Here is a 27,013-nt window from a genome sequence, read left to right as displayed (position 1 = left end):
TAAAAAGCAATGACATAAAAATTATTTAATAAAGTTACTAAGGAAAAAATATTGAAACTAATTGATATAAATGAAATGTGAATTTATTTAAATGTAATATGTGCTGAAATTTAATTTTTTGGTCAATAAAGGCTATTCTATTCTATTCTATTCTAATTTGACAGGTGACAACAAAAAAAATATTAATTCCTGCTAAAATTTCAGAGTCATAGTGAAGCATAGTACATAGTACCAAAACAAGGTTGATTTTTAGGGTTCTGTAGCCAAAGGGTAAAAACGGGACTCCTATTACGAGGACTCCAATATGTTATTAGATCAAAACAAATTATTTTCAGAAAATATTTAATTTAGGCTTAGGGATGGCGAGGCTCCATAAACCTTCAGTAAGTAGTGCATATGTATCCTTGGAAAAATTCGACCTATGCCGCCGTGGGTGGCCCGGTGGCAGAATGGCACCTGCTGCAATAGCAGAGGACGCTGCTTTGATTCCAGCCTAGGGCACTGGAGGCCTTGGTCACTTTTTAGGGTTGCATACCCATAGGGTAAAAACGGGACCCTATTAAATATTAAGACTCTGCTGTCCGTCTGTCTGTCACCAGGCTGTATCTCAAGATCTCATGAACCGTGATAACTAGATTAACTAGACAGTTTCAATTTTCACAAATGATGTATTTCTGTTGCCGCTATAACAACAAATACTAAAAACAAATTAAAGAAATATTTAAGCGGGGCCAATGCAATGCTAGGCTGGATATGACTGATGAAATGAGTAAATTTTTATTAATATGTTTTAATATGACATGTTGGTGGCAAACAAGCATACAAGGCTGTTAATGCCGATGGTAAGTGGGAGTTTAGACTAGACCTCTGCTTCTCCAAGGGACTCACATTGCTGACCGAGTAAATTTTTATTAATATGTTTTAATATGACATGTTGGTGGCAAACAAGCATACAAGGCTGTTAATGCCAATGGTAAGTGGGAGTTTAGACTAGACCTCTGCTTCTCCAAGGGACTCACATTGCTGACCGAGTAAATTTTTATTAATGTTTTAATATGACATGTTGGTGGCAAACAAGCATACAAGGCTGTTAATGCCGATGGTAAGTGGGAGTTTAGACTAGACCTCTGCTTCTCCAAGGGACTCACATTGCTGACCGAGTAAATTTTTATTAATATGTTTTAATATGACATGTTGGTGGCAAACAAGCATACAAGGCTGTTAATGCCAATGGTAAGTGGGAGTTTAGACTAGACCTCTGCTTCTCCAAGGGACTCACATTGCTGACCGAGTAAATTTTTATTAATGTTTTAATATGACATGTTGGTGGCAAACAAGCATACAAGGCTGTTAATGCCGATGGTAAGTGGGAGTTTAGACTAGACCTCTGCTTCTCCAAGGGACTCACATTGCTGACCGAGTAAATTTTTATTAATATGTTTTAATATGACATGTTGGTGGCAAACAAGCATACAAGGCTGTTAATGCCAATGGTAAGTGGGAGTTTAGACTAGACCTCTGCTTCTCCAAGGGACTCACATTGCTGACCGAGTAAATTTTTATTAATGTTTTAATATGACATGTTGGTGGCAAACAAGAATACAAGGCTGTTAATGCCGATGGTAAGTGGGGGTTTAGACTAGACCTCTGCTTCTCCAAGGGACTCACATTGCTGACCGGTTACAAATCTATTACACTCATACTAGGGTTCCGTACCTGAAGGGTAACTAAAAAACGGGAACCTATTAGCGATTCCGACTCGCACTTGGCCGGTTTTTCTTAGTAGGTATATGACATTTATTTCAGTTTTACTTCATTGTCCGTCTGTCTGTCTGTCTGTCTGTCTGTCGCCAGGCTGTATCTCATGAACCGTGATAGGCCTAGGCAGTTGAAATTTTCACAGATGATGTATTTCTGTTACCGCTATAACAACAAATACTAAAAAGTATGGAACCCTTCGTGCGCGAGCACTTGCCCGGTTTGACATTTCAGGCTCCGTCACACAGGCGCGTTTCGCGTGCGGCGCGTGAGCGGGGCGCGCCGCTTTTTCAAATAAAACGCTCAGGCCCGGCTCTGAAATCGCGCCGGTGTGACGGAACCTTTATTTCAGTTTACTCCACTGTCCCTCTGTCACAAGGCTGTATCTCATGAACCGTGATAGCTAGACAGTTGAAATTTTCACACATGATGTATTTCTGTTGCCGCTATAACAACAAATATTAAAAAGTGTTCCGTTCTTGATGGGTGAGTCCGACTCGCACTTATTCAGTTTTTTTTTTGTAAACGAATTTAATATTAACGGATAGGCATTAATATTAAAGAATGAAATAGTAGTGATAATTTCCATACTTTCACTTTAGTGCCATGAAGGGTAGGAACAAAAGGGTTCCCTCTTTTGAGATTGGAAAGTGGGCTAGGTTATAAATGCGGCCTTCACAGAACCGATCTGCGACCAGAAAAGTGGGTCAGGTTAGAACTGTGATCCTTACAGAACCGAACTGCTACCAGAAAAGCGGATTAGGTTTTTTTAATTACATATTTGTTTTTAGATATAATTATCGGAATAGTAAATTTTTCGAGTTATGATTGTATGTTACGGATTTAAAGTTTTCTGAGATGAGATAGGTTTGTAACCGCCTTGATGAAGGTATGAAGTCTAAAAGTAAATAATTACTTAATTCAAAATGAGTATTACCTATTACTATTATTTATTTTACCCGAGCGAAGCCGGGTTTTCATCTAGTGTATTGATAGTTCTAATTGCATTTTTACAAGTTTAATTGTTTGTTTGTTTGTTTAATTGTTGATTGTTGAAGGTTGTGTATTGGCACCTACTCTCTTCGGAATATTCTTTTCTGTACTCTTGAAGGTCGCTTTTGGAGACTATCTACAGGGCATACATCTGTACACAAGATCCGATGGTCAGATGTACAACCTAACGAGGCTTAAGTCCAAGCGTCATAGGGAGGACTTATTTGTAGACAGCCTTCTCTTTGCTGACGATGCTGCTTTCGTCGCTCACAGTCAGTCTCAGCTGCAGACCATCATGGACAAATTTTCAAGAGCTTGTGACCTCTTTTCCATGTCTATTAACGCCAAGAAGACCATCATACTAGCGCAAGGATGTTCAGAACAGCCAACGATCATGCTAAATGGCGCACCTCTCGAGGTGGTCAGCAAGTTTTGCTACCTTGGTTCGCTTGTGTCGAGCAATCTCTCGCTTGACGCAGAGATCGATTCCCGCATCGGCAGAGCAGCCACTACGTTCGGGAGGCTCCGTGCAAGGGCTTGGGACAACAAACATCTCACGGTAAAAACGAAAATGCTTATTTACCAAGCATGTGTCCTAAGCACACTTCTGTATGGAGCGGAATCCTGGACAACTTACGCAAAACAAGAACGCCGGCTGAACACCTTTCATATGCGCTGTCTGCGGAGCATACTTGGCATCACATGGAGGGATCGCGTGACAAATGAGTCTGTTCTAACCGAGGCACAGCTCCATAGTATCACAGCCACACTGAAGAAGAGACGACTGAGGTGGCTTGGGCATGTGTATCGAATGGAACGGACTCGTTTGCCACGTCAAATCCTGCTAGGAGAGGTTGCAGACGCAAAAAGACCGGTCGGGCGGCCAATGCTGCGCTTTAAAGATTGCGCGAAACGTGACATGGTTGCCTTTAACATCTCATGCAACCAATGGCAGAAACTGGCCGAAGACCGACCCGTGTGGCGTCGTGCTATTCACGATGGTCAATCCAAGCACGACGATGCCTGGTTTTCCTCATTAAAAGAAAAACGCATGAGGCGCCACGAGCAGGCCTCCAACCCCCGCCCACCTGGGGGAGCATACACCTGCCGCGTGTGTGGCCGAGGGATCCTCTCTCGTATAGGGCTTTACAGCCACGAACGCAAGTGTCGTAACCAGGATGCTGCTTAAAACATCTGACACAGATGATAAAGGCCTGTTATTATTTATTAATTGTTGACAGTCAAACAAGGATTCTTTTGCTGTATGTATGCCTTCATTTATAAACTTAAATATCTACGATTATATCTTGTATGTAACGTTAGCAAATAAAGAAGGTCGGCTGTACATTTGAGACGTTATAAGTATTTGAATATAATACTTCTTCTTCTTCTTCTTCGTCGTTCCCTCATGACTGAGGATCGTGACCAACAACTATGTCCCTCCATTTATCGCGAACAAGGGCTATGTGGGCTGTCCTCTGCATGGAACCACATGCTTGTCTAATGGAATCCCACCATCTTGCAGGGGCTCTTCCTCTAGCGCGCTTGCCTTCAACTTGCCCCAGTATGATGTCACGTTCGAGGCTGTGGTGTGGTGACCGCATTATGTGCCCAAAGAATCTGTGAGCCCTCTCCTGGCAGATTGTTGAGAGTCGTTTGGTGATTTTTAGTTCTCTCAGAATGGACTCATTTGTTCTCATTGCGGTCCATATATAATTCAATACTAATAAAATATACATGGAAAAACTAATCGTGTCTAGTGAATTTCAAACGCGCAACGCGCAAACAAAGAACTAAGGGATTTTTCCATTTTGCTCATTTTAAAATTCAATTTCCAGACAAAAAGCGCACTAGATGACGCAACCCAACGCCTCACCACGACCCGAGCGTCGCTCGAGGCGGCCAAGCGAGAGTTAACCGACGTAGAAACAGAGCGAGTAGAGCTGCGGGCACGCTGCGGCGCCGCGGCGCGAGCGCAGCGGGACGCCGACCAAGAGCGCGCCCTGGTGGAGACACTGCAACAACAACTGGCTAGTTTGAGAGCGGAGGTGGTTCAAGGTCAGTCTAGTTAGTACTAGCACAACTCTAGCGTCGCTCGAGGCGGCCAACCGAGAGCTAGCCGACGTAGAAATAGAGTGAGTAGAGCTGCGGGCACGCTGCAGCGCCGCGGCGCGCGCGCAGCGGGACGCCGACCAAGAGCGCGCCCTGGTGGAGACACTGCAACAACAACTGGCTAGTTTGAGAGCGGAGGTGGTTCAAGGTCAGTCTAGTTAGTACTAGCACAACTCTAGCGTCGCTCGAGGCGGCCAACCGAGAGCTAGCCGACGTAGAAATAGAGCGAATAGAGCTGCGGGCACGCTGCGGCGCCGCGGCGCGCGCGCAGCGGGACGCCGACCAAGAGCGCGCCCTGGTGGAGACACTGCAACAACAACTGGCTAGTTTGAGAGCGGAGGTGGTTCAAGGTCAGTCTAGTTAGTACTAGCACAACTCTAGCGTCGCTCGAGGCGGCCAACCGAGAGCTAGCCGACGTAGAAATAGAGCGAATAGAGCTGCGGGCACGCTGCGGCGCCGCGGCGCGCGCGCAGCGGGACGCCGACCAAGAGCGCGCCCTGGTGGAGACACTGCAACAACAACTGGCTAGTTTGAGAGCGGAGGTGGTTCAAGGTCAGTCTAGTTAGTACTAGCACAACTCTAGCGTCGCTCGAGGCGGCCAACCGAGAGCTAGCCGACGTAGAAATAGAGCGAGTAGAGCTGCGGGCACGCTGCAGCGCCGCGGCGCGCGCGCAGCGGGACGCCGACCAAGAGCGCGCCCTGGTGGAGACACTGCAACAACAACTGGCTAGTTTGAGAGCGGAGGTGGTTCAAGGTCAGTCTAGTTAGTACTAGCACAACTCTAGCGTCGCTCGAGGCGGCCAACCGAGAGCTAGCCGACGTAGAAATAGAGTGAGTAGAGCTGCGGGCACGCTGCAGCGCCGCGGCGCGCGCGCAGCGGGACGCCGACCAAGAGCGCGCCCTGGTGGAGACACTGCAACAACAACTGGCTAGTTTGAGAGCGGAGGTGGTTCAAGGTCAGTCTAGTTAGTACTAGCACAACTCTAGCGTCGCTCGAGGCGGCCAACCGAGAGCTAGCCGACGTAGAAATAGAGCGAATAGAGCTGCGGGCACGCTGCGGCGCCGCGGCGCGCGCGCAGCGGGACGCCGACCAAGAGCGCGCCCTGGTGGAGACACTGCAACAACAACTGGCTAGTTTGAGAGCGGAGGTGGTTCAAGGTCAGCCTAGTTAGTACTAGCACAACTCTAGCGTCGCTCGAGGCGGCCAACCGAGAGCTAGCCGACGTAGAAATAGAGCGAATAGAGCTGCGGGCACGCTGCGGCGCCGCGGCGCGCGCGCAGCGGGACGCCGACCAAGAGCGCGCCCTGGTGGAGACACTGCAACAACAACTGGCTAGTTTGAGAGCGGAGGTGGTTCAAGGTCAGTCTAGTTAGTACTAGCACAACTCTAGCGTCGCTCGAGGCGGCCAACCGAGAGCTAGCCGACGTAGAAATAGAGCGAGTAGAGCTGCGGGCACGCTGCAGCGCCGCGGCGCGCGCGCAGCGGGACGCCGACCAAGAGCGCGCCCTGGTGGAGACACTGCAACAACAACTGGCTAGTTTGAGAGCGGAGGTGGTTCAAGGTCAGCCTAGTTAGTACTAGCACAACTCTAGCGTCGCTCGAGGCGGCCAACCGAGAGCTAGCCGACGTAGAAATAGAGCGAGTAGAGCTGCGGGCACGCTGCGGCGCCGCGGCGCGCGCGCAGCGGGACGCCGACCAAGAGCGCGCCCTGGTGGAGACGCTACAACAACAACTGGCTAGTTTGACAGCGGAGGTAGTTCAAGGTCAGTGTTGCCTGAGCGTAAAACTAACGGACAAACCTACCGTTCTAGAAAAAAAAATTACATTTTTGAGCTGTCTAAAAATAGGTAAATATCGTCTAGGTAAAACGGTGGCATTTATATACTGTAGAGTACAAGCAGACAACTTCTGAAATGGAACTTTTGATAGGCTCCGAAATCGGCTATTAACCTTTAACTTGTTACCCTATTAACCATTTGACCCTCGGAGATTTCGCATTTAATTTCAATTCTATTTGCTGACTCGATATCGCCTCGGCGGAAAGTAATTATTAACCATTAAGCACTGACGTACGAATGTGGTGTCGTCGTCAGTCGTTAAGATGTTTCATTGTTTTCCATCGTATTTTCTCGGAAACGTTCGTATTTGTCGTGCAGTGCTACTTTAGTCAACCTCAGTACTTTTTATACTGAAATAGCGAGACACGTTCACTTGTTTCCGTAAAAATACGATGGAAAACAATTATGCTCTAGAAGTACATCTGTGAACTAATTAGTAAAGGTTTATCTACTACTAGTTTGTGAATGTACGTATTGTTTACAGAGGAACGTCGCTGGGTGTCCCGCGAGGAAGCGCTCCGCCTCGAGCTGACGGAAGCCCGCGAGCTGTGCGCCGCGCTGGAGGCCCGCGCCGGCGCCGCGGCGGCGGGCGGGGAGGGCGCCGCCGCGCTGCTGGCGCAGCTCGCAGCACTGCAGCGCTCTGCGCTGGAGAGGGACCAGGCACACGTCAACACTGTGAGAGGACTCAAGCAGCAAGTCGGTAAGACAGTAGGTTATACAATTATCGTTAGTGGCGCGGTCGGTAGGATTAGCAGTGAAATGTGTCGTATGTGATTTCGACTGCGTGATTATTAGTAAATGCCCATTTTCTCTATTTAAACAATGTGTATATGTGACGTCCCACGGGTAGAGGTACCTTATTATCCTTAAAGTAGCAGCATATTCGTATAGGAGCGTCATGAATAATAGCGTAAGCGCCAGCCGCCATAAGGTACCTTTTCTCGTGGAACGTCACATATTTATGGCTAATTTAGCTCTACCCTTATGCGAGGGTGTCAGATCATCAGATTCCTATTTTTTAACTTTAAATATAGACATAACTGGTTAATAAGATGTTTATATAGGCATGTTGACATGAATCGCGAATATATAACATGTTATGTTTTTACCATAGCAAGGAATATTAGAATGCTGAAAATCATATTTTGCAAGTGTAAATATGCGTAATAAATTAACTAAAAATAATCAAAAGTATTTAAAATAATGCCCAGTATCACGTGACTGTAAACGCCAATCGGAGCGCGTGACGTCATGACATGAGAAACACCACAGACAAGTCGTCAAACCTGACCGTAATCCATCCATACGACACCACCAAAGAGTTTGGATGTTCAAAAATTGTATGTATTTTTTATTTCGACAATAGACATTTATTACGTACAAAAAATATTATTACATGACATAAAGTATATATTTATCTGTAATTAAATAAATAAAATTTTATATGATACGATATTTCACCAAAATCTTTTTATAATTTGGCTGAATGGAACTATCGTTGTCACGTTGGCTGTAGGAAACAAAAAAAATATTTTTTTTTTAAAGTTATATCTGCGCCCGCTATATTTACATTCAAAATTTTAGTTCTATCATAATAATTCATCTTAAATTGTAACTGTAAGTGTTTTTATGTGAAATCAGTTATTGTGATTCATTTTTGAAATGTTTTTATCATCGATGAACGTAATATGTATACATATAGTGCGCAATTAACAATATCATTCAAGTCAAAATTCGTAACTGCAACGTAAGTATCATGTAACAAATATTTGTTTTATACTCTAGGATCTTGATTGTTGTTATTTTACACATGGCACTGCATAAGACATATCCAACGAAATATTTACTCAGATGCCTCGGATATAATTCCCTAGAAGTAAGGCGCAACAATAAATTGATGACCAATGCTTGTCACATACTGCGTGGGGAGTCCGACTGCCCGGAGCTTGTGGCTCGAGTTTTACGGCTGTATGTCCGTGACTTGCCAAAAATCACTTTGAGGCCGCGAGCGCGTCCACTGCTGGCAGTGCCGGCGGCGCGCACGGTGTCGCATAGGAATTCGCCGCTCTATCGTACGCTGACGCTGCTCAATGCGCTCCTGACATCGGCACCTGAATGTGACTTGTTTGCTTGGAGATGGGCGACTGTGTGCCGTGAATGTCTGAAGTTCTGCGAGATGATGGATGACAGGCTGTCCAGCATTTATGTTTAATGTCTCCTTATATGTTTCATGTGTTTGTATACTGTGTGTGTTGCAGTGTTTAATTTCTCGGTGTATTGGCTTGTCTGTAATGCCGTGTAAATATATTGTTAAATAAATAAATAAATAAATAAATGTAAAACTTGTTATTCATTATTTTAGCTTATATATTTACGTAATACTTATCTTTTAGAAAGAGAGATAAATTAAATACTTTTTTGCTTTTGATCTACGCTAGGACTGACATTTTGGCAGCAGTTTGTTTATTTATCTGTTTGTGACGTCACGTGACAGCTTGGAGCGTTTAGGCTCAAACTTTAAACACTAAACTAATTAAGCTCTATTTAGTGTTTAAAATTAATGATTGAAAATTTTAAATATTTTTTTTAAATAATTACGTGTCTATCTATAAAATGAATACAGTTCTAAAAAAATGTCAACATGCCTATTGTAACATTTATAACATTAACTCTTTCAACCCCCTCAGCTGAAGCCGAAACCTCCCTAACCAAAGCCGTCGAACGCGAGCGCCTCTCCCGCGACGAATTAGAAGAACTAACTCGACGACTGGCCGCATCTGAAGGTTTACTGGACGACGCACAGAGCCGACTGGACACTGTGACCAGCCAGTGTCGAGAACTGGTCGCTAGGGTCGACACACTAGAAGATGAACTAGCTAGGTAAGTTTGAATAGCTAATTCGACTTAAGAGGTTACCTGATGACTGGCTTCGTCTGAAGGTTTACTGGACGATGCACAGAGCTGACTGGACACAGTGACTAGCCAGTGTCGAGAACTATTAATCGCTAGCGTCGACACACTAGACCAGCGGTCGGCAACCTTTTTTTGCGTAGTTTTAGTAGCGTAGCTAACGATGAGTAAGTTGACGCGGGCCGCACTTTGTTAATATTTATGACTTTATCAGACATTGTCGTTTCTCAATATTACATAGCCAGAGATGCTCGCAGGCCGCAAGTGACAGTTTCACGAGCCGCATGCGGCCCGCGGGCCGCAGGTTGCCGACCGCCGCACTAGACTAAGGGATGAACTGGCTAGGAGGAGTGTGGAACGAGTTTTAGGAGTTAACTAGATGACTTGCGCCTCTAAATGCTTACTGGACGACGCACAAAGCAGACTGAACACCGTGCTCAGTCATCAGTGTCGAGAACTGGTCGCTAGAGTCGACACACTAGAGGACGAGCTGGCTAGGTAAGAGTGCGACGAGTTGGAATTACCTTGTACGAATGGAAATCGAGTATGCCCTTACAAATTAATGGTCAGGAGATCAGAATCTACTACTTATTTACCAGATTGAAACGATTTTTATGGTCATCAATGTATCAAGCCAAATTTCGGTGATTGCTACGAAGGTTTTGGTTATAGAAATAGTAATATTCTATAAATTGTCATTCTCAGTAAATCCAGAGAGCTGTCGCGGGTAAAGGAAGAAACCAGCAAGCAGATAGCAGAGTTGCGGCAACAGGTCGCTGCCGCCGAGACTGCCCTGGCTGCTGCCCAGGATGCCTTGGAGACGGAGAAGAAACGAAACGCTATTTTACAGGTGAATTGCACAATTACCTACTTCCTATAAACTGAAATAGATGTCATATATTAAAGAAAAAGTGACGAAGCCCTTCAGTGGTGAAGGCCGGATTCGAACCGGCGTCTTTAGCAATCCGGGCTAACGCCTTGAACCCCTGGGCCACCCCGCCACGGCGGAACCCGTCCAATTTCTCGACTATAATATGCCATCTTACTAAGACTAGGCGTCTTTGACCAACTCTAAGGGCAATATGCGCTTGCACCTTCTATACGAATTCCTTACGGAATTACGATATAGCGAGAGAGACTGGTGCTGCCATCTATACACAACTTAAAATAATTTGATTTGTTCCCAAAGTTGTGTTACCTACTTCCTGTTCACTGATTTACTAGATACAGTGGGCCTAGCGCGAATCACGTTCGACGTGTTGCCTCCCTGTCACACTTACGTACGAATTTACAAGTACAACAAAGAGGCAACACGTCGAACGTGGTTCGCGGTAGGCCCTCTGAGTAGCTGTGTTTTGCGGAGGTCTTAAGACGAAAGGGGACGACCGCTTTTCCATACGTAGTCCCCATTTTCCTCCCTGGATATTAACATTACCTATAGACAATATTTTTTGCTCTAAACTCTTCTTGATAATCAAAAAATTTAAAAAACAAGATTTAAAGCAACATATACAGGTTGGCCAAAAAATAAGTGCATTCCCGTTTGCTCAGTATAATCCCAAAACCTCCCTGGCAACGGGAATGCACTTATTTTTTGGCCACCCTGTATACAAAGAAATATAGATACCTATATTTCATTATACGCAGTGAAGCTAAATAAAAAGTGTGTAAAAATCGACGCCATACTTGCCATAGCATTTTGCAAGAAAACTTAGCCATGATACTTACAAGTAAGGGTGGTATTCCACCTATTCAATTTATTTGACCAATGTGTATTGCGTCTCACATTTTGCTTTAATGAGAGAGTGAGACGCACTGTCATTGCACAAAGAAATTGGACAGATGGAATACCATCCTTAAACGCCTGTTAAATTTTGTCTCTTTCTTACTCGTACATACAGAAATGTTAAAATTACGGATCTAAGGATGGTATTCCACCTGTCCAAATTCTTGGTCCAATGTCATTGTGTCTCACTCTCTCATTGGACAAAGAAATTGGATAGGCGGAATATAGACCGACAAGAAATTGTAGAAATTAAAAAGTGGCAACATCGTAGTGTCGTCCCTTCCAAATCAATCTAAGAAAACGGGACGATACTACGATGTTGCCACTTTCTAATTTCTACAATTTCTTGTCGGTCTATAACTCTATACCATCCTTATGATTATCAATGACATGTTAGATTTGACAGAAGTATTTATGAATCATGCCACGAATGTTTTCCAGGAGCAAGTTTCGTGTCGCGGCGACATCAGCCCGCCGCATTCTGTGGCGTCCGACACGCTGTCCTCGTCGTTATGGGCTTCGGTAAGTCTTTCATATCTTTTGGAAAGTAATTCTATAAGTACCAAGTAAAAAGTTTTGAAATTAACTAAATATAGGATTTTTTTGACCTATCACATTTTTGTTTCGTAACGTAACGTATAGTCGTTCGATTTGTAGCTGGCCCCGAACGGCTAATCCTTTGTCTATTGTTAAGTAAAACCTCACGTACCTTAACCTGTAAAAAAGGGTCGTGTATTTGTGTAATTCTAATTAGGATTGTTCATTTTTTTTAGACCCCCATTTTTATTTTATTTTCTGAAAATATAGGTTAATTTAAGATACCAATTTGAATGATTTATTAATTCACGGCTCGGTTGAATATTTATAATTTATTGAAAATATGAGATACGACTTCTCGTAAATTACATGTAGTGGCTGATTTGATAAAGCACAAGCAATAACAAACATTAAAAAAATAGTTGTAATTGTCAATTGATTGTAATGTCACCTGTCGACAATGTCAGTGTCACGCGTTTCTATAAATAAGATCGTCTGGAAAACTCGTTTATTTTGAATCCCTAAATCAATAATTTCAAAATACCTACGCTATAAATTTGTGAAAGCTGATTCCAGAAATCTGCCTCAGTTATATAATATAACTTAGTTTTATTGGAGTATGTATCCATATAGCATCCAACTCCAACCATAACTTGGCTGAAATCAGGGGAGCAAAAATATAAAAATTTTACCTTCCAATAAAATTGATATTATGTTTCCTTCTACGTCAGAGATGTTCATTGAGAGAGTAACGCGATCGGTGACCGATAGATGCCGCTAGCGTCTATGTAGTCGCTCCGCCCCACGCCGTGACGTTGTTCCGCTTCCCATCACTGCAATCCGTTGCTCCCTTCCCGCGACTCGCCGCCACCATGTCATTGTTGAGGAGAAGTACCGTCGGCATAAAAGTAGCCTAGTAGCCTGCCAGGAAGGCATTACTCACATCTCTGACGTAGAAGGAAACATAATATCAATTTTATTGGAAGGTAAAATTTTTATATTATGTGTTCCGTACTCTACGTCAGAGATGTTCATTGAGACCTGTTTATTATCTCCTGGTGGCGAGTCAGCGGGCGCGCAAGCGTTAGGGCTACACCTACTGTCATAGAACTCAGAGAAAGAATAAATATATACGCCTTATTGCAACCCATGAAATCACAGTGACTCGTTCTAATGATGCATGACAGGAAATTGTGAATTTAAATTGTAATCCCAGGTTCGAATCTGACGTTAAACTGGTTTGAGAGATTTCTCATTCGAAATCGCATCCAATCCGCAGAATCTCGGCGATAGAATCGTCTAAAGAAGAGTCATGTTCCCAATTAACTTAAGCCAAAATATCGCTAATTGGATAGATTTCCAGCCAATTTAGTGATTAAGTACATCGTGGATCGAAAGCAATCTTAAGCGAGGCCGGCTTGGATGAGACTGTGGCTGAAAGCGCAGTGTCCCCTAACATTTTGTGTAATTCTCACAAGTTGACGTACCCAGACTACCTACTTACTGGATCTATACTTTATTCCGGAGCTTCTAAGAGTCCAATCGGTAAGACACGTTATCTGGTTTAGAGCCGAATTTCGGACACAAAATAATAGCGTGAACGTTATCTATGTAATTGCCCGGGCTACAGTATAGTAGAGTAAGGTCATTGACCCTGCGGCCTGATGCTAACAGTAAAAATGCGGCAGCTCTTCTATATAGGTACGTTGTAGGGCTATTCAAATTAGGGCAAGTAGATTTCTCGCGTCCCAAGCTGGTGGTTTGGGAGGCGCTGGTCTCGCTATTAATGGCGTTGGAAGAAGGCATAGTGTCCGATAGTGGTTCACATACAGCGCTTGTTACAGGCTTATGAACAAGTCTCGTTCTGAAAGCTAACATGGGCAATAGAAATATATGTCTGAGATAGCTCGCTACTTCACTGGATATTAGAGGTACCTGGCAGTCGATCTTATTTTTGATGCACCATGAAGACCATTTCTACATTGTGGGCGTACAGGCGGCCTAGAGAGTTGCGTCTCGTTCGCTATGTAGCGTTAGCCCTTGGCATGTTGCATGCATGCGCCAGTCACGCCAGCTCGGTGTTGGAGCGTCCTATCTGACAGGAGGGCGGTCGGGCGGGCGGGAGGGCGGTCTGACGCTGTGTTCACTAGGACCGCCAGTAAATTGCAAGCTTACCACAGCTGCGTGAAGGCTCTCCTTATCACGCCGTCACAGGTAGCAGACTAGGCTGGGAGGTGGAGACATCCATACCAAGTCGTATCACCGGCAGCTGCCAGAAGAGACGTGGTAGCAGTTCAAAGAGTCTGTTAAGAAATACCGTGACACAGTGCGAAGGCTCTCGAAATCGGAGGCTGGCCAACAAGGCGCCTATCAGGCGCAGATAGTATCGGCGGCTTCTGGGCGTAGCTGCCACTCGGGCGCGCAGTGAATTCTTGATAAACCGTCGCCCTCGGGGGTTGTACCGACCTGGTAAGTAGCAAGGAACCAGCGCGACCTGTAGACGATCTGCTGGCATCAGCAGTTTTTGCGACAGCCGTGGTAACGGAGGGGATGTAGTGTCGCCGTCGTTTTATGTATACTGTAGTGGTGCGGTTGTATGTTTACACTTCTGTCGTCAGCGCTGCAGATGTGGCCCGTTAACGGTTACTCTTCACTGTAAGGGCCTTACCTCGTAGATTGTCTACCAATATTGGAGGTTGTAACGGACTGCTTTCATAAGATGAGGAAGAAAGTGGCGCGAGGCTTTCGGCAGCTTCGTGTTGCTGGGGACTGCGAAGGTGTCACCTTCCTCCATGAACTAAAGTTTGCGAGTTTGAGACTGAACAGGAGGCATTGAGTCTCATTTCTGCGAGAAACTCGGCAGCAAGGCAGGCCTGTATGTCGCGAAAAAGAAAACTTTCAATCGGGGTGTTGTGCCGCGTGTCCCACGTGATGTCTAGGAGCGTGATAGTTTAATTCGCTTTACCCGAAGAAACACCCTATATCGAGCTAGTATAGCCGCCACGATAGACCCATCGTGGCGGCCCGCTCTAGAGGCGCTGTCGCGTAAGGTGGGCGGCTCCATCGTGGCGGCCGGCTCGGGAGGCACCGGTGCATGAGGCCGGGCGGCGCTATCATGGCGGCCGCCACTGGTTCGGGAGGCGCTGGTGCGTGAGGCGAGGACCCATCGTGGCGGCCCGCTCTAGAGGCGCTGTCGCGTAAGGTGGGCGGCTCCATCGTGGCGGCCGCCGCCGCCGGCTCGGGAGGCGCCGGTGCGTGAGGCGAGACGCGCCATCGTGGCGGCCAGCTCGGGAGGAACCGGTGCGTGAGGCGGCCGCCGCCTGGCTCGGGAGGCACTGGTGTGAGGCGAGAGGCGCCATCGTGGCGGCCAGCTCGAGAAGCGCCAGTGCGCGAGGCGGTGGTGCCGTCGTGGCGGGCGGCGCCGTTGTGGCGGCCGCCGCCGCCGGCTTGGGAGGCATCGGTGCGTGATGCGAGAGGCGTCATCGTGGCGGCCAGCTCGGTAGGCACTGGTGCGTCGTGAGGCGGGCGGTGCCATCGTGGCGGGCAGAGTCATCGAGCGGGCGGCGCCATCGTGGCGGCCACCGTCGCCAGGCTCAGGTGCGTGAGGCGAGAGGCGCCGTCGTGGCGGCCAGCTCGACAGGCGCCGGTGCGCGTGACGGACGTTACCCGCACGGGAGGCGCCGATGGCTGGCTCGTAATTGCACGCATCATCACGGTGACACTGCTGCCCTCGGCGGCGCCATCGTGGTGGCCACCACCGGCGCGTAGGTAACCAGCGACGTCATGACGGACGGCAACCAACGCGGCGATCGTCGCTGTACTCGTAGCGTTTCCATTGCTTCCACGTAACTTACCTTCCTTCCATTCGAGCAGGACGGGATCGAGAGGTCCGCGATCCACCCGCGCCGCGACCGCAGCAATAGGAGCGGGCGTGTGCCTCTCGGAGTCCCGCGGACTGGAAGCGCCCGCAGCCACAGGAGCGGGCGTGAGACGTCTCTCGGAGTCCCGCGGACTGGTGGAAGCGTCCGCACCGCGACTGCTCTCGCGGGCTGGAAGCGTCTGCACCGCGACTGCAGCAACAGGAGCGGGCGCGGCCTGGAAGCGTCCGCACCGCGACTTGCACCGCGACTGCAGCAACAGGAGCGGGCGTCCCGCAGACCCCGCACCGCGACACCTCGGGCTCCGGCCCGCAGCGTCGCGGCGTCTCGGGGTCACCTTGGACGACAGCAGAAGAAAGTCGACGGCGCGCGGGGGCCGGGGCCCGGGCGGGACAGGGGAGCCCCGGTCGCGTCGCAGCTAACGACACGAGGTACTCCCAGGTTAATACGACCTGCTGGCTCACCGGATGGTTCGTGACAATCCAAACCTCCTTATCGGCGAAGCGCGGCACCCGGCAGCGGCGCGCGCAGGCTGCCCGCCTCCGCGCCGCCCGGGCGCCGCCCCCGCCGCCGCCGGCACGATGACCGCACGTTCCCTCTCCGATGCGGAGCGACTTGCGTTACCACTTGTTAACGAAAACTACTGACGCACTTCCTACTTCGATCTCGAAAATGCGAGTTAACGGTAACGATTTTAGCAGCATGGAATGTGAAAATTAATTTAGCAAGAAAAAAGTGGGTAGAATCGAAAAGCACCGTTCGATGACTTCGATCGCGAGACCGCCAAAAGACTAATATGTAGTAGCGATCTCTGCTATATCTCACTATTTAATCGACCGAGCTTTGGATCGGAAATGTTAAAACACCATGCTGCAAAAATATACGCAAAAAAAATATTTGCGGACCATCGGTCAGACGGTCGACGAAACAATGACATGGTGGCGGCGAGTCGCGGGAAGGGAGCAACGGATTGCAGTGAGGGGAAGCGGAACAACGTCACGGCGTGGGGCGGAGCGACTACATAGACGCTAGCGGCATCTATCGGTCACCGATCGCGTTACTCTCTCAATGAACATCTCTGACGTAGAGTACGGAACACATAATACAAATGTAAGTTACATCATATATTTTTTTACTGATTCGATTCGTAAGATGATTGGATTCATAAAATCGTTATAAGCGTCCATTGCTAAGGTAGCTTAGCACCCAGTGGGTTCTACCGGCTTGTCACCATTGTTTGGATATTGTACTATATTAGGTACATGCCAATTTTGCTAATTATATCCTATAATTTCAGGTGATTCCTATTTAGATACGGCTGTGGGATACGTAATGTACGAAGGAGATTGATTTTGTTAAGGCACTTGGGCCCTGAACAAAGTTGAGCATTTTGTATCGAAACGAACGTCATATTAATCGTCATAATACTTTACGACAGTAAATAATGCCTGGGAACAGAGTAAATAACAAACCATACACTTCTCTTCTGGTTCGTCAACAAGAAGCCATCATTGTCAGCTGCTCGTGCAGAACATGATGAACATACATATATGTATAGTTACTTTTTTTTGGGAAACATATATACATATATTTCCTAAATTAATAAAAAAGTAGGTAAACAAAAACATGTTTTATTATTCACAACTATTAACTTAAGTCTTGTCCACCATGATATCAGCAGCTTGAACTGCAACATGTACCTGGAAATTAGAAATTATATCTTTTTAAAGCAGTTTCAGGCTGAATTTTGAGTATGACTATGTATTCTTGTATAGTGTTTCTTTCTAGTAGGCACCATCTCTGTTTAACGGTTTGCCTTTATATACTCTGGCTACATTACCACAGAAAACACATAGGTCCCCGCGACCCTACCTACAAAGTGAGCTTTTAAATAATTGTAGTAAAATAATATTAATTTTATACTTACATCGACGTGATCCTCACAGCAATACTGTGTGTAAGTAGGTAGGTATCAGTAGCGGCGGCTTCATACAACCCGATTCCCACCGGCTTGCCTAAAATTTATTGCTACATATATATCCATAACGAAAACACTACGTATTACCTTGTAATCGATAACACGATTTACTAAAGCTTCACTATTGATTAAATTTCAACTAATCATAGCGGGCGCGCGGGCGACTAAGTTTAAGCTTGAGTATTCATTCATGAGCCACCACACATATACGAAAACTCACGCACACGCTCATAAAGTTTGCTAAAGAAAGTCCGCGTATTTACGCATCAAAATAACACGGTTTTGTATCGAGTTATTCATTTAAATAAAAACCTTAAACGTAACATGATAAGGTTTATATTGGAAAAATGCACGCACACAGTCAAAGTCCGCGAGTGGCGTAAGTGCAGCACCACAAGTACCACAACGGTGTGCTGCTTCATTTGAATTTAAACCTTAAATACAAATAGGTAAGATTTATATTGGAGTGTAATGTTTCACAATTTTGAATCGAGTCGCGTTTGCCGCTCGTGTGGTTAATGTTGCCGTACCAAAACATTGAATTGAATTAATGGGTAATTTTTTTTTGTATTTTGCTATCATTAATACCAAATTTTCAAAAAACCTTTAAAAAAAGAAATTTTATTACAAAATCTAAGAATATTATGGAGTCGCAAGTTTAGTTAAGGTAATTTGATAACGAGGGTTTCTTCAAAGAAAGTACTGTTTATAAATTTGTAGTAATAGGTTTTGGAAGTCCGTAGGTCGTGGGTGAAAATGGAATAATATTATGACAACACTTCCGTTCCGGTTATTGCCAAGATTTGTTGTTATTGTTGTTTTTATTAGAGTTTTATAGGTTTTAATGAGATTTTACTTAGTTGTGTGCATATATTTATATATAAAGACTAAATCAGTGAATTTTTGAGTGTTATTAGTGTTGCGTATTGTTCGTGCAGGTGTTTCAAGGTCAGTCCTTGTTTTTATTAGGTCGATCTGTATGTAACTAATGTAATGGAATCTAAGGTAACTAATTTAAACACCTTCCAAGGATCGTAGCGTCATGAAAATTGGCAGCTGTATGTAGTTCTGCTGACAATACAATAATATCATGTACTGTCGAACTGATCTGATGATGGAGACAGGAGGTCGCCATAAGAACTCTGTGATGGAACAACGCAACCTAATTGTGTTAGGGGTTTTTAGAATTGTCTCGATGAGTATTAGTTGTCTGTCGTAAGAAAAGTATAGTCAGCGATAAAAGCTTGTACCAAAAATGAAATTTTTGCAAAAAACTTATTAGTTAGGATTGTTAGGAATTTAGGAGTAGGAATCCGCTTTTGTCATACACGACATACACTGTTTATGTGACGTCAGTGATGACAAGTATGGCAAAGGTGGTTATACACTAACTGCAAAAGAACGAACTCAAGGACACACCTAGCGCTTTACTTTACCTTCGCTTATCATGAAAAAATAAGTACATAATGTAGGTGTTTCATGTAGGTGTTTTTTTTTTGCTCCGAGTTGTCTAGAGAAAAATTCCACGCGCCGCCACTGGTAGGTATTCCAAGTTCAATTCACGGCACCATGTTTCACGTCGTAGGTCTTCGCGGATTCGAACAATTCTTTTTGTGAATCATTCCCACACGTAGGAACAAGGGCTTTGACATATTAAGCAACGAAAACTACTGTTTAGGTATCAATTATAAATCAAATCATAACAAACCAGCGCAGCGGTTTAACTGAAAATTTTCATTATGACAATGATAACTTTGACAATTACGTGAGTGACGGATTGATTTACTATGGTCCGATAACTTTTATTATGCGATGACTTTACATTCAGCCAACGAGAAAGGTCAAACTAAGGTCATAAGGATATTTGTTGAAATATCTTCAATCCTCAATTATTATATCGCAGCAAATGTCGGAAACTGTTTGAAAACCTCATATCTCGAAATGGTTTTTGAAATAGAACATTTAAAAAAAAATGAACAATCCTAATTGGCACCTGAGCGCGGGCTAGTCCAACGTTCAAATAACCAGTGTAAGTATGCTCTCTGATAACGCGCCTTTGTTACGCACCTTGATGACACATTAAAGACTGGTTCTGTAGCGTTCGACTCGCTAACACTCAGTAACCGTGGGTAGAGGGACCACAAAAATATTTTTCCATTAGTTCATTTGCATCTTATTCCAATTGTTATAGAGTCTTAATTCAATAACCGGTTAAAGCGATCGAACGAATTTTTAAGCAGGTAAGGTAATACATGCGGTTTTACTTAACAATAGACAAAGGATTAGCCGTTCGGGGCCAGCTACAAATCGAACGACTATCCCCCTTATTCATAAACGCGTTACAAACCTCAATTAGCTAATAATCGGTTGGCTTTATGTGTCATTAGGACTTATGAATTTGTAAGAAAGGGATAAAACATAATTTCACTAAATCAGGCCCGTAAAGTTTTATGAACAAGGCGGTAACTCTTTGAAATGTTTTCAGGAGGACACGGGCCGCGCCACGCCCACCGGCGCCGTGATGACGTCACAGGCCGGCGTCGACGAGCTGCTCTCACAGCTGCAGCGGCGGGACGGCGAGCTGCGTGCTGCGCAGGCGCGGGCGCTACAGCTTAGCGCTGAACGAAACACGCTCAGAGACCATGTAGCTTCACTCAGAGCGAGACTGGATGACTATCAGGTGACGTAGCTATATCGTTCTCACTTCTCATTGCCACTTGGTTAGACTCGCTGGTCGGTTGGTGTCGACGAGCTGCTCTCACAGCTGCAGCGGCGGGACGGCGAGCTGCGTGCTGCGCAGGCGCGGGCGCTACAGCTTAGCGCTGAACGAAACACGCTCAGAGACCATGTAGCTTCACTCAGAGCGAGACTGGATGACTATCAGGTGACGTAGCTATATCGTTCTCACTTCTCATTGCCACTTGGTTAGACTCGCTGGTCGGTTGGTGTCGACGAGCTGCTCTCACAGCTGCAGCGGCGGGACGGCGAGCTGCGTGCTGCGCAGGCGCGGGCGCTACAGCTTAGCGCTGAACGAAACACGCTCAGAGACCATGTAGCTTCACTCAGAGCGAGACTGGATGACTATCAGGTGACGTAGCTATATCGTTCTCACTTCTCATTGCCACTTGGTTAGACTCGCTGGTCGGTTGGTGTCGACGAGCTGCTCTCACAGCTGCAGCGGCGGGACGGCGAGCTGCGTGCTGCGCAGGCGCGGGCGCTACAGCTTAGCGCTGAACGAAACACGCTCAGAGACCATGTAGCTTCACTCAGAGCGAGACTGGATGACTATCAGGTGACGTAGCTATATCGTTCTCACTTCTCATTGCCACTTGGTTAGACTCGCTGGTCGGTTGGTGTCGACGAGCTGCTCTCACAGCTGCAGCGGCGGGACGGCGAGCTGCGTGCTGCGCAGGCGCGGGCGCTACAGCTTAGCGCTGAACGAAACACGCTCAGAGACCATGTAGCTTCACTCAGAGCGAGACTGGATGACTATCAGGTGACGTAGCTATATCGTTCTCACTTCTCATTGCCACTTGGTTAGACTCGCTGGTCGGTTGGTGTCGACGAGCTGCTCTCACAGCTGCAGCGGCGGGACGGCGAGCTGCGTGCTGCGCAGGCGCGGGCGCTACAGCTTAGCGCTGAACGAAACACGCTCAGAGACCATGTGGCTTCGCTCAGAGCTAGGCTGGATGACTATCAGGTGACATCACTATACTATATACACGGTGACTAAAAAATAACTGCATTCCCGTTGCCAGGGAGGTTTTGGAATTATACTGAGCAACTTTTACTATGGGACCAACCACGAAATCCCGAAAAAAAATTGCTCAGTATAATCTCAAAACCTCCATGGCAACGCGAATGCAGTTATTTTTTAGCCATTCTGTATATACAGATAGATAGGAAACTAGTGGCACAATACAGTCATTCAACGAAGCCGTCTAGACGTAGACAGGGCAATCGTGCGGGGTGCGCGGGGTGGGTCGCGCGCACCCGAGCTGCATACTACTTAGAGGGCTAGCGTATTTTATAGTAAGTCAAGTCAAAGTCTTAGGCAGTTGTGTAAAAGTCTGACAACCCTACTGTGTTCTTGTGCGGTGTCGGCATTTACGCAAACACCAAAGGCGTCGGTCCACTGTTACTTTTTAAACTGTGCTAGTGGACCCACATCACATCAATCTTTCTTATTCACAGAGCGTTCAAGAGCAATACGACGCCCTACTCCAAATGTACGGCGAGAAAGAGGAGCAACTAGAAGAACTAAAACTAGACTTGCAGGACGTCACACAGCTGTACAAGGCGCAACTGGACGAACTGGTCGCGCTCAAGCGCAGGTAGCCATCGGCAGCGGCCGGCCCGTCTTAAACCTATTGCAAGAGGAAATAACCAATGACATAATGGGGATAGAGTAACCAATGACAGCGTCCTGCAGAGTGCAAAAGAAAAGAGACATTTTGAATACTATAAAGATTAGGAAACTGCAGTACTTTGGTCGTGTATTACGAAATGAGAAATACCTCCTCCAGCTGATAATACAGGGGAAAATCCAGGGAAAACGATGCGGGGGCACGCGGGACGAGGTGAGCGAAGTCCCGTGCCGTGATTGGTCCGTTCAAAGACACGGACGTCACACAAAGACACTTTCGACTCGAACATGGAGTAAAATTACCGTATGCGTGGCAGAGGGGGTAGCGCGACTATGATCATTCTGGAGGATGTTTTGTCTGTGGTTCAAGATGAGCACCAGATCGCTGTTTCGAGCTGCAGCGTCAAAAGTGAAAATAGCCCTAATGATAGCCAACCTCCGGCAGGAGACGGCACCATAAGAAGAAGAAGAAGGGAAAATATACAAATATTCGCCCGTATTGGATTTACACACTGTATTTCCCATAATGATTACAAACTTTATTTCAGTGATAGGGTTTCATTTTGATAAAGGACTTCTTACGATTTCCAATGCGGAAAGAAATTGCCTGTTCCCAAATTATATTACTAGAAAGGTAACCTTTTACAATATTTCGAAATAAAACCATTATTTCGAAAATTTGCGCAATTTCCTCATGTGCAGGCGTATTATGGATAGTTTTATCCACGTGACAATATAACCGTCACTATTTAACACCGCGGGATAGAAAGTGACGGACACCGTTTTATCACGCTGTCACGTAGACAGAACGACCATCATATCCGTACCGAAAAGCGATGTCATCCTTGTATTGTCACTTGGACGCGTGACATTAGTTTTTTAGCTATAGGGAATATTAGGCAAACCTCGGCGTAGGTAGCACCTTTGTGGCACATACAGTAAACAAACCACATTGACACATCACACGTCACGTCAATCACATGGCCTACCGCGAAACAAGAAAATCGAAATTTCGTTATTTAACACATTCAACACCAAGAACCCGACTGTCGGGTACACTGTTCGTAGCGACTACGCGCTACATACGACGAAACCGTGGCTACGCGCTACGAGCGTAACCCGTAGCACTTAGTGGTATTGAATGTGCTAATCTCTATCACTCTTGGATATTCGAGCGATAAAGAGGCAGATAACTAAATTTCGATTTTCGAGTTTACCGGTAGGCCCTTGTTAACACATTCACTGCCCCCAACGCCCATGTGCGTTCAGCGTCATATAAGTTTGTTCCTAGGCCACGCCCCCTGGCAGTGAATGCGTTAACACATTCAATACCACTAAGTGCTACGGGTTACGCTCGTAGCGCGTAGCCACGGTTTCGTCGTATGTAGCGCGTAGTCGCTACGAACAGTGTACCCGACAGTCGGGTTCTTGGTGTTGAATGTGTTAACAACTTGATGCATCAATGTCATATTTTATTGTCTGTGAGAACTTGTCAAAAAACAGTATGAATTTACTGAGTCGGTAGTGCTGCACTCTGGCGGCAGAACATTGCAGTAATATCCGCTATTGAAATTTCTCATGGCTGTAAGAGACGTAGACTAGGTGACAGTCGTTAATCGCTAACGCAAATAGAGATATTAACACATTCAGGGCCAAAACCCGACTGTCGGGTAAAGTGTTCGTAGCGACTACGCGCTCCATACGGCAAAACCGTGGCTACGCGCTACGAGCGCAACCCGTAGCACTTAGTGGCAATGAATGTGTGACTTAAATTGATCATGCTCGGATCAGTTAAAACGATGTATTTTGATATTTCGATTGACTATTGCCATTCATTTTCACATTTGAAATAATCTTATAGACGCAACGCATACAAACATGACAAAATATTATTATATGTCTTGTTTGTGCGTCTTATAGCTTTTGCAATGAGGAAAGTGAGGCCGATTTCATCTCGCAAAGCTGCCGCTACTAATATAATTTATGCCAATTGTATTTCCCTTTAATAATTGTTGCTCTAATTGCCATTTAAATGTAAAACGGTGTTCAATGTGTATTTCACTTGAAAATCACGAATTTGCACCTGTGTGCTATGTACATAGCTTACATTGTGATATGCCTTTATTAAAATACTTAGGATCATGGTTACGGTCTGTACTCGGAGAAATGTACAATCAAGGAATTTGATTTATGTGTCAATTCGCACTCTGTCAATGTGAATCGTGACAATGTACAGTAAGCTGCAATAATGCATATCCACTGTATGAGCTTGCACTTTTGCAGCTGTGTGCATGGCGGTTTAGTGGTACAGAAATCAAATTCCTTGACTGTACAGGGACACACATATGTAAAGAAGAACTCATTGTCAACGGTTTTACGGCTATACACCGTGTTTTTATTGAATTCCGTTAACTTCGGGGTATGATTAAGTACGTTTAAGAAAACTAATGGCATACTTAAAAAGTAATTAAATGTAGCATATAGCGTTGTTGTAACACGGGCATTACATTTAACTAAACCAAACAATTGAAATCTGTGACATATCAATGTCAATTCGAACATCGATCGACCGAGATTTTACTTAAGTTTAGTAGCAAATGTATGAACTCATTCTAAACACTAATCAATATGTAAACCGGCCTTAAGGCAAGTGTACAAGCTTGTAGAGGCCTTATAGGAAAAAAATAAAATATTGATTATCTTCGAAATGGAGTTAATTAGAATATCGGTGTCTTTGGAAAAGTTACTTGATTTAAGCTCAGGTATGCACCCTTGAAATTAACGGAAATCAAAAAAAACACGGTGTATATATATATGTAGTATACATATGTTTTGTCATTGGTAACTTATAAAATGGCCTTGATATTAAAGTACCGTCAAATAAATTATAATGTAACGGTGCTCAGAAATCTCTGACAATTATTCAATAGTCGAATTAGATATAATCTGGTAAAATGCAGGCATTATATATATATATATGCTTAGCAATTTTTGTTTCTTTAACGTAAGTTTTTGAAAAAGCTGTTTGAATTTTGAGAATGCTGAAGTCCGTTTATTGTAGTAAATAGAAGTATTATTTTTAGTGATAATTTGAAACTGTCACAATTCGCCCCATTTTATTATGCCCCTCTAGAGTAATATGCATTTTAAAATACTGACTTCACGAAGTGATATTGAGTTATGTTAGCAAAGTCTGATAAGGGAATCGAGAGTAATAAATGTAATAATATACACTCTAGAGGAAATAAAAGGATCACTTTGTATTAGTATTTGCGTACAAGCTGATTAGTACTAAATACTAAACTTGGAGATGGCTTATCATGATATTGTTTAGATTAAATAAACTAATTTTTTTTTTCATTTTTGTTCGGTTTGCCAAATTCTTGGTCAAAAAATTTATAGAAATTAAAAAATTGTTTATGAAATTTATTAAATATTGTTTTGTATAATTGGTTGCTTAGTTATATTCTTTAAATGCCTTAGATATCATCTAAATTTTACTTAGTGTGTATTAAACTATGTAAAGATGTATAGATTAAAGTGATGTAAAGCTGTTCATAAATCGCTGACATAAATACGTGAATGTAAAGACCAGTGAGTTAAACCGTTCGTTAGTCAGATTCGGTGTCCATACATTTATGTCGAGGGCTGGGAGGTCTTCTGCAATTATAATGATAGTATTATACATTAAGTCAATGGTGACAAGTGCCCTTATAAGGTCATAAGGCAACTGCGCCTATTCGAGGAGTAATGGCTCAGAGGGCCTACCGCGAATCACGTTGGACGTGTTGCCTCCCTGTCACACTTACGTACAAATTTACAAGTGAGACAGAGAGGCAAGTATCACGCTACAACCGTGAACCAATTCATTCGTTCGTCTATTCTCTCTAGCGCTTGAATAAGTGCCGGTTGCACCAGCCACAGTTGACAGACTGATCAAACGTCACTCAGCAGTGAACTATGAAACTTCCCATACAATAAAATTTAGCGAACGCTTTAACGGTGACAGGCGGTTTGGTGCAACTGACCCTTAAAGTGACAGGCAAACAGGCGAATTTTTGTATTAGGGTATCCCTTCAGGGCTTACATCTCCGTGGTCACCACATTTGTATTTTTTGAATTGATTGTCATTTAGGGCACTTGTCACCTGACTATAGATGTTTCGTTCTCAAGGAAAAGGACTTGTGATGTGGCAGGAAGGAAGTGTGATGGCTCTCATGTGCTAATAAACCCATTGGAGGTTCGCTAATATTTACACCAGCATCAACCGCACGAAGGTTCCTTTTCGCTGAAAACGACACATTTTTTAACTAATTCACAGCTGCCTGTATGTTTTTGTAAATAAAAATGAAACAAGTATTTTTTTGTTTCTTTTTCCATCCCCGATTATAACCTGGTACAGTCAAGTGTAAAAATATGGGTCCATACAACGTACTCAAAAATATGTCCCATAGTTCTTAATTCGCTGACATACGAGCTATGGGACATATTTTTGAGTATGATGCACTCATATTTTTTACACTTGACTGTACATATTGTATGAATATTACCTACGGGGAATATAAATGTATTTGTTTTGTAATAGACGGACACAGCAAATGCACCTCTATTCCTGTTGAAAAAGATTTAAATGTAATTATAGGTACCTACCTACCTAAATTACATTACATTATTATTACATTTAAATCTTTAAGTACCTATAGGGAGGACCTTGGGATGGGAGAAAAGGCAGACAGATAAAATAAAACAATTTGACATACACCATTTATTAATATTGAAGTAAACAAACATACAGCAGTGGAGGCATTCCAAGTCTACAGAAGTTGTAAAAATAATTTAAGAAAATTGTGTATTTT

General features: G+C 44.7%; 1 protein-coding gene and 1 non-coding gene across 2 annotated transcripts in view; one reads left to right on the top strand and one right to left on the bottom strand.

Annotated features, from left to right (window-relative positions):
• Nucleotides 1-26,515, top strand: part of LOC134795723 (TATA element modulatory factor) — a 36,226-nt gene extending 9,711 nt beyond the window's left edge. The window contains exons 4-11 of the mRNA XM_063767672.1: nt 4,590-4,809; nt 7,187-7,402; nt 9,390-9,582; nt 10,318-10,462; nt 11,840-11,920; nt 20,277-20,471; nt 21,986-23,031; nt 23,712-26,515. Of these exons, the coding sequence (XP_063623742.1) occupies nt 4,590-4,809; nt 7,187-7,402; nt 9,390-9,582; nt 10,318-10,462; nt 11,840-11,920; nt 20,277-20,471; nt 21,986-22,129 (1,194 nt within the window). The 3' untranslated portion in view covers nt 22,130-23,031; nt 23,712-26,515. The remainder of the gene's footprint in view (nt 1-4,589; nt 4,810-7,186; nt 7,403-9,389; nt 9,583-10,317; nt 10,463-11,839; nt 11,921-20,276; nt 20,472-21,985; nt 23,032-23,711) is intronic.
• Trnas-gga (transfer RNA serine (anticodon GGA)) lies at nt 10,541-10,613 on the bottom strand. The gene has a single exon. It is a non-coding gene; the product is annotated as a tRNA-Ser (tRNA).
• Nucleotides 26,516-27,013: the final 498 nt, after the last annotated feature.

The sequence above is a fragment of the Cydia splendana genome, chromosome 12 (assembly GCF_910591565.1).
Source record: "Cydia splendana chromosome 12, ilCydSple1.2, whole genome shotgun sequence".
Classification (NCBI taxonomy): domain Eukaryota; kingdom Metazoa; phylum Arthropoda; class Insecta; order Lepidoptera; family Tortricidae; genus Cydia; species Cydia splendana.
The sequence above is the reverse complement of the archived record's forward strand: the minus strand, read 5'-3'. Positions and strand labels throughout refer to the sequence as shown.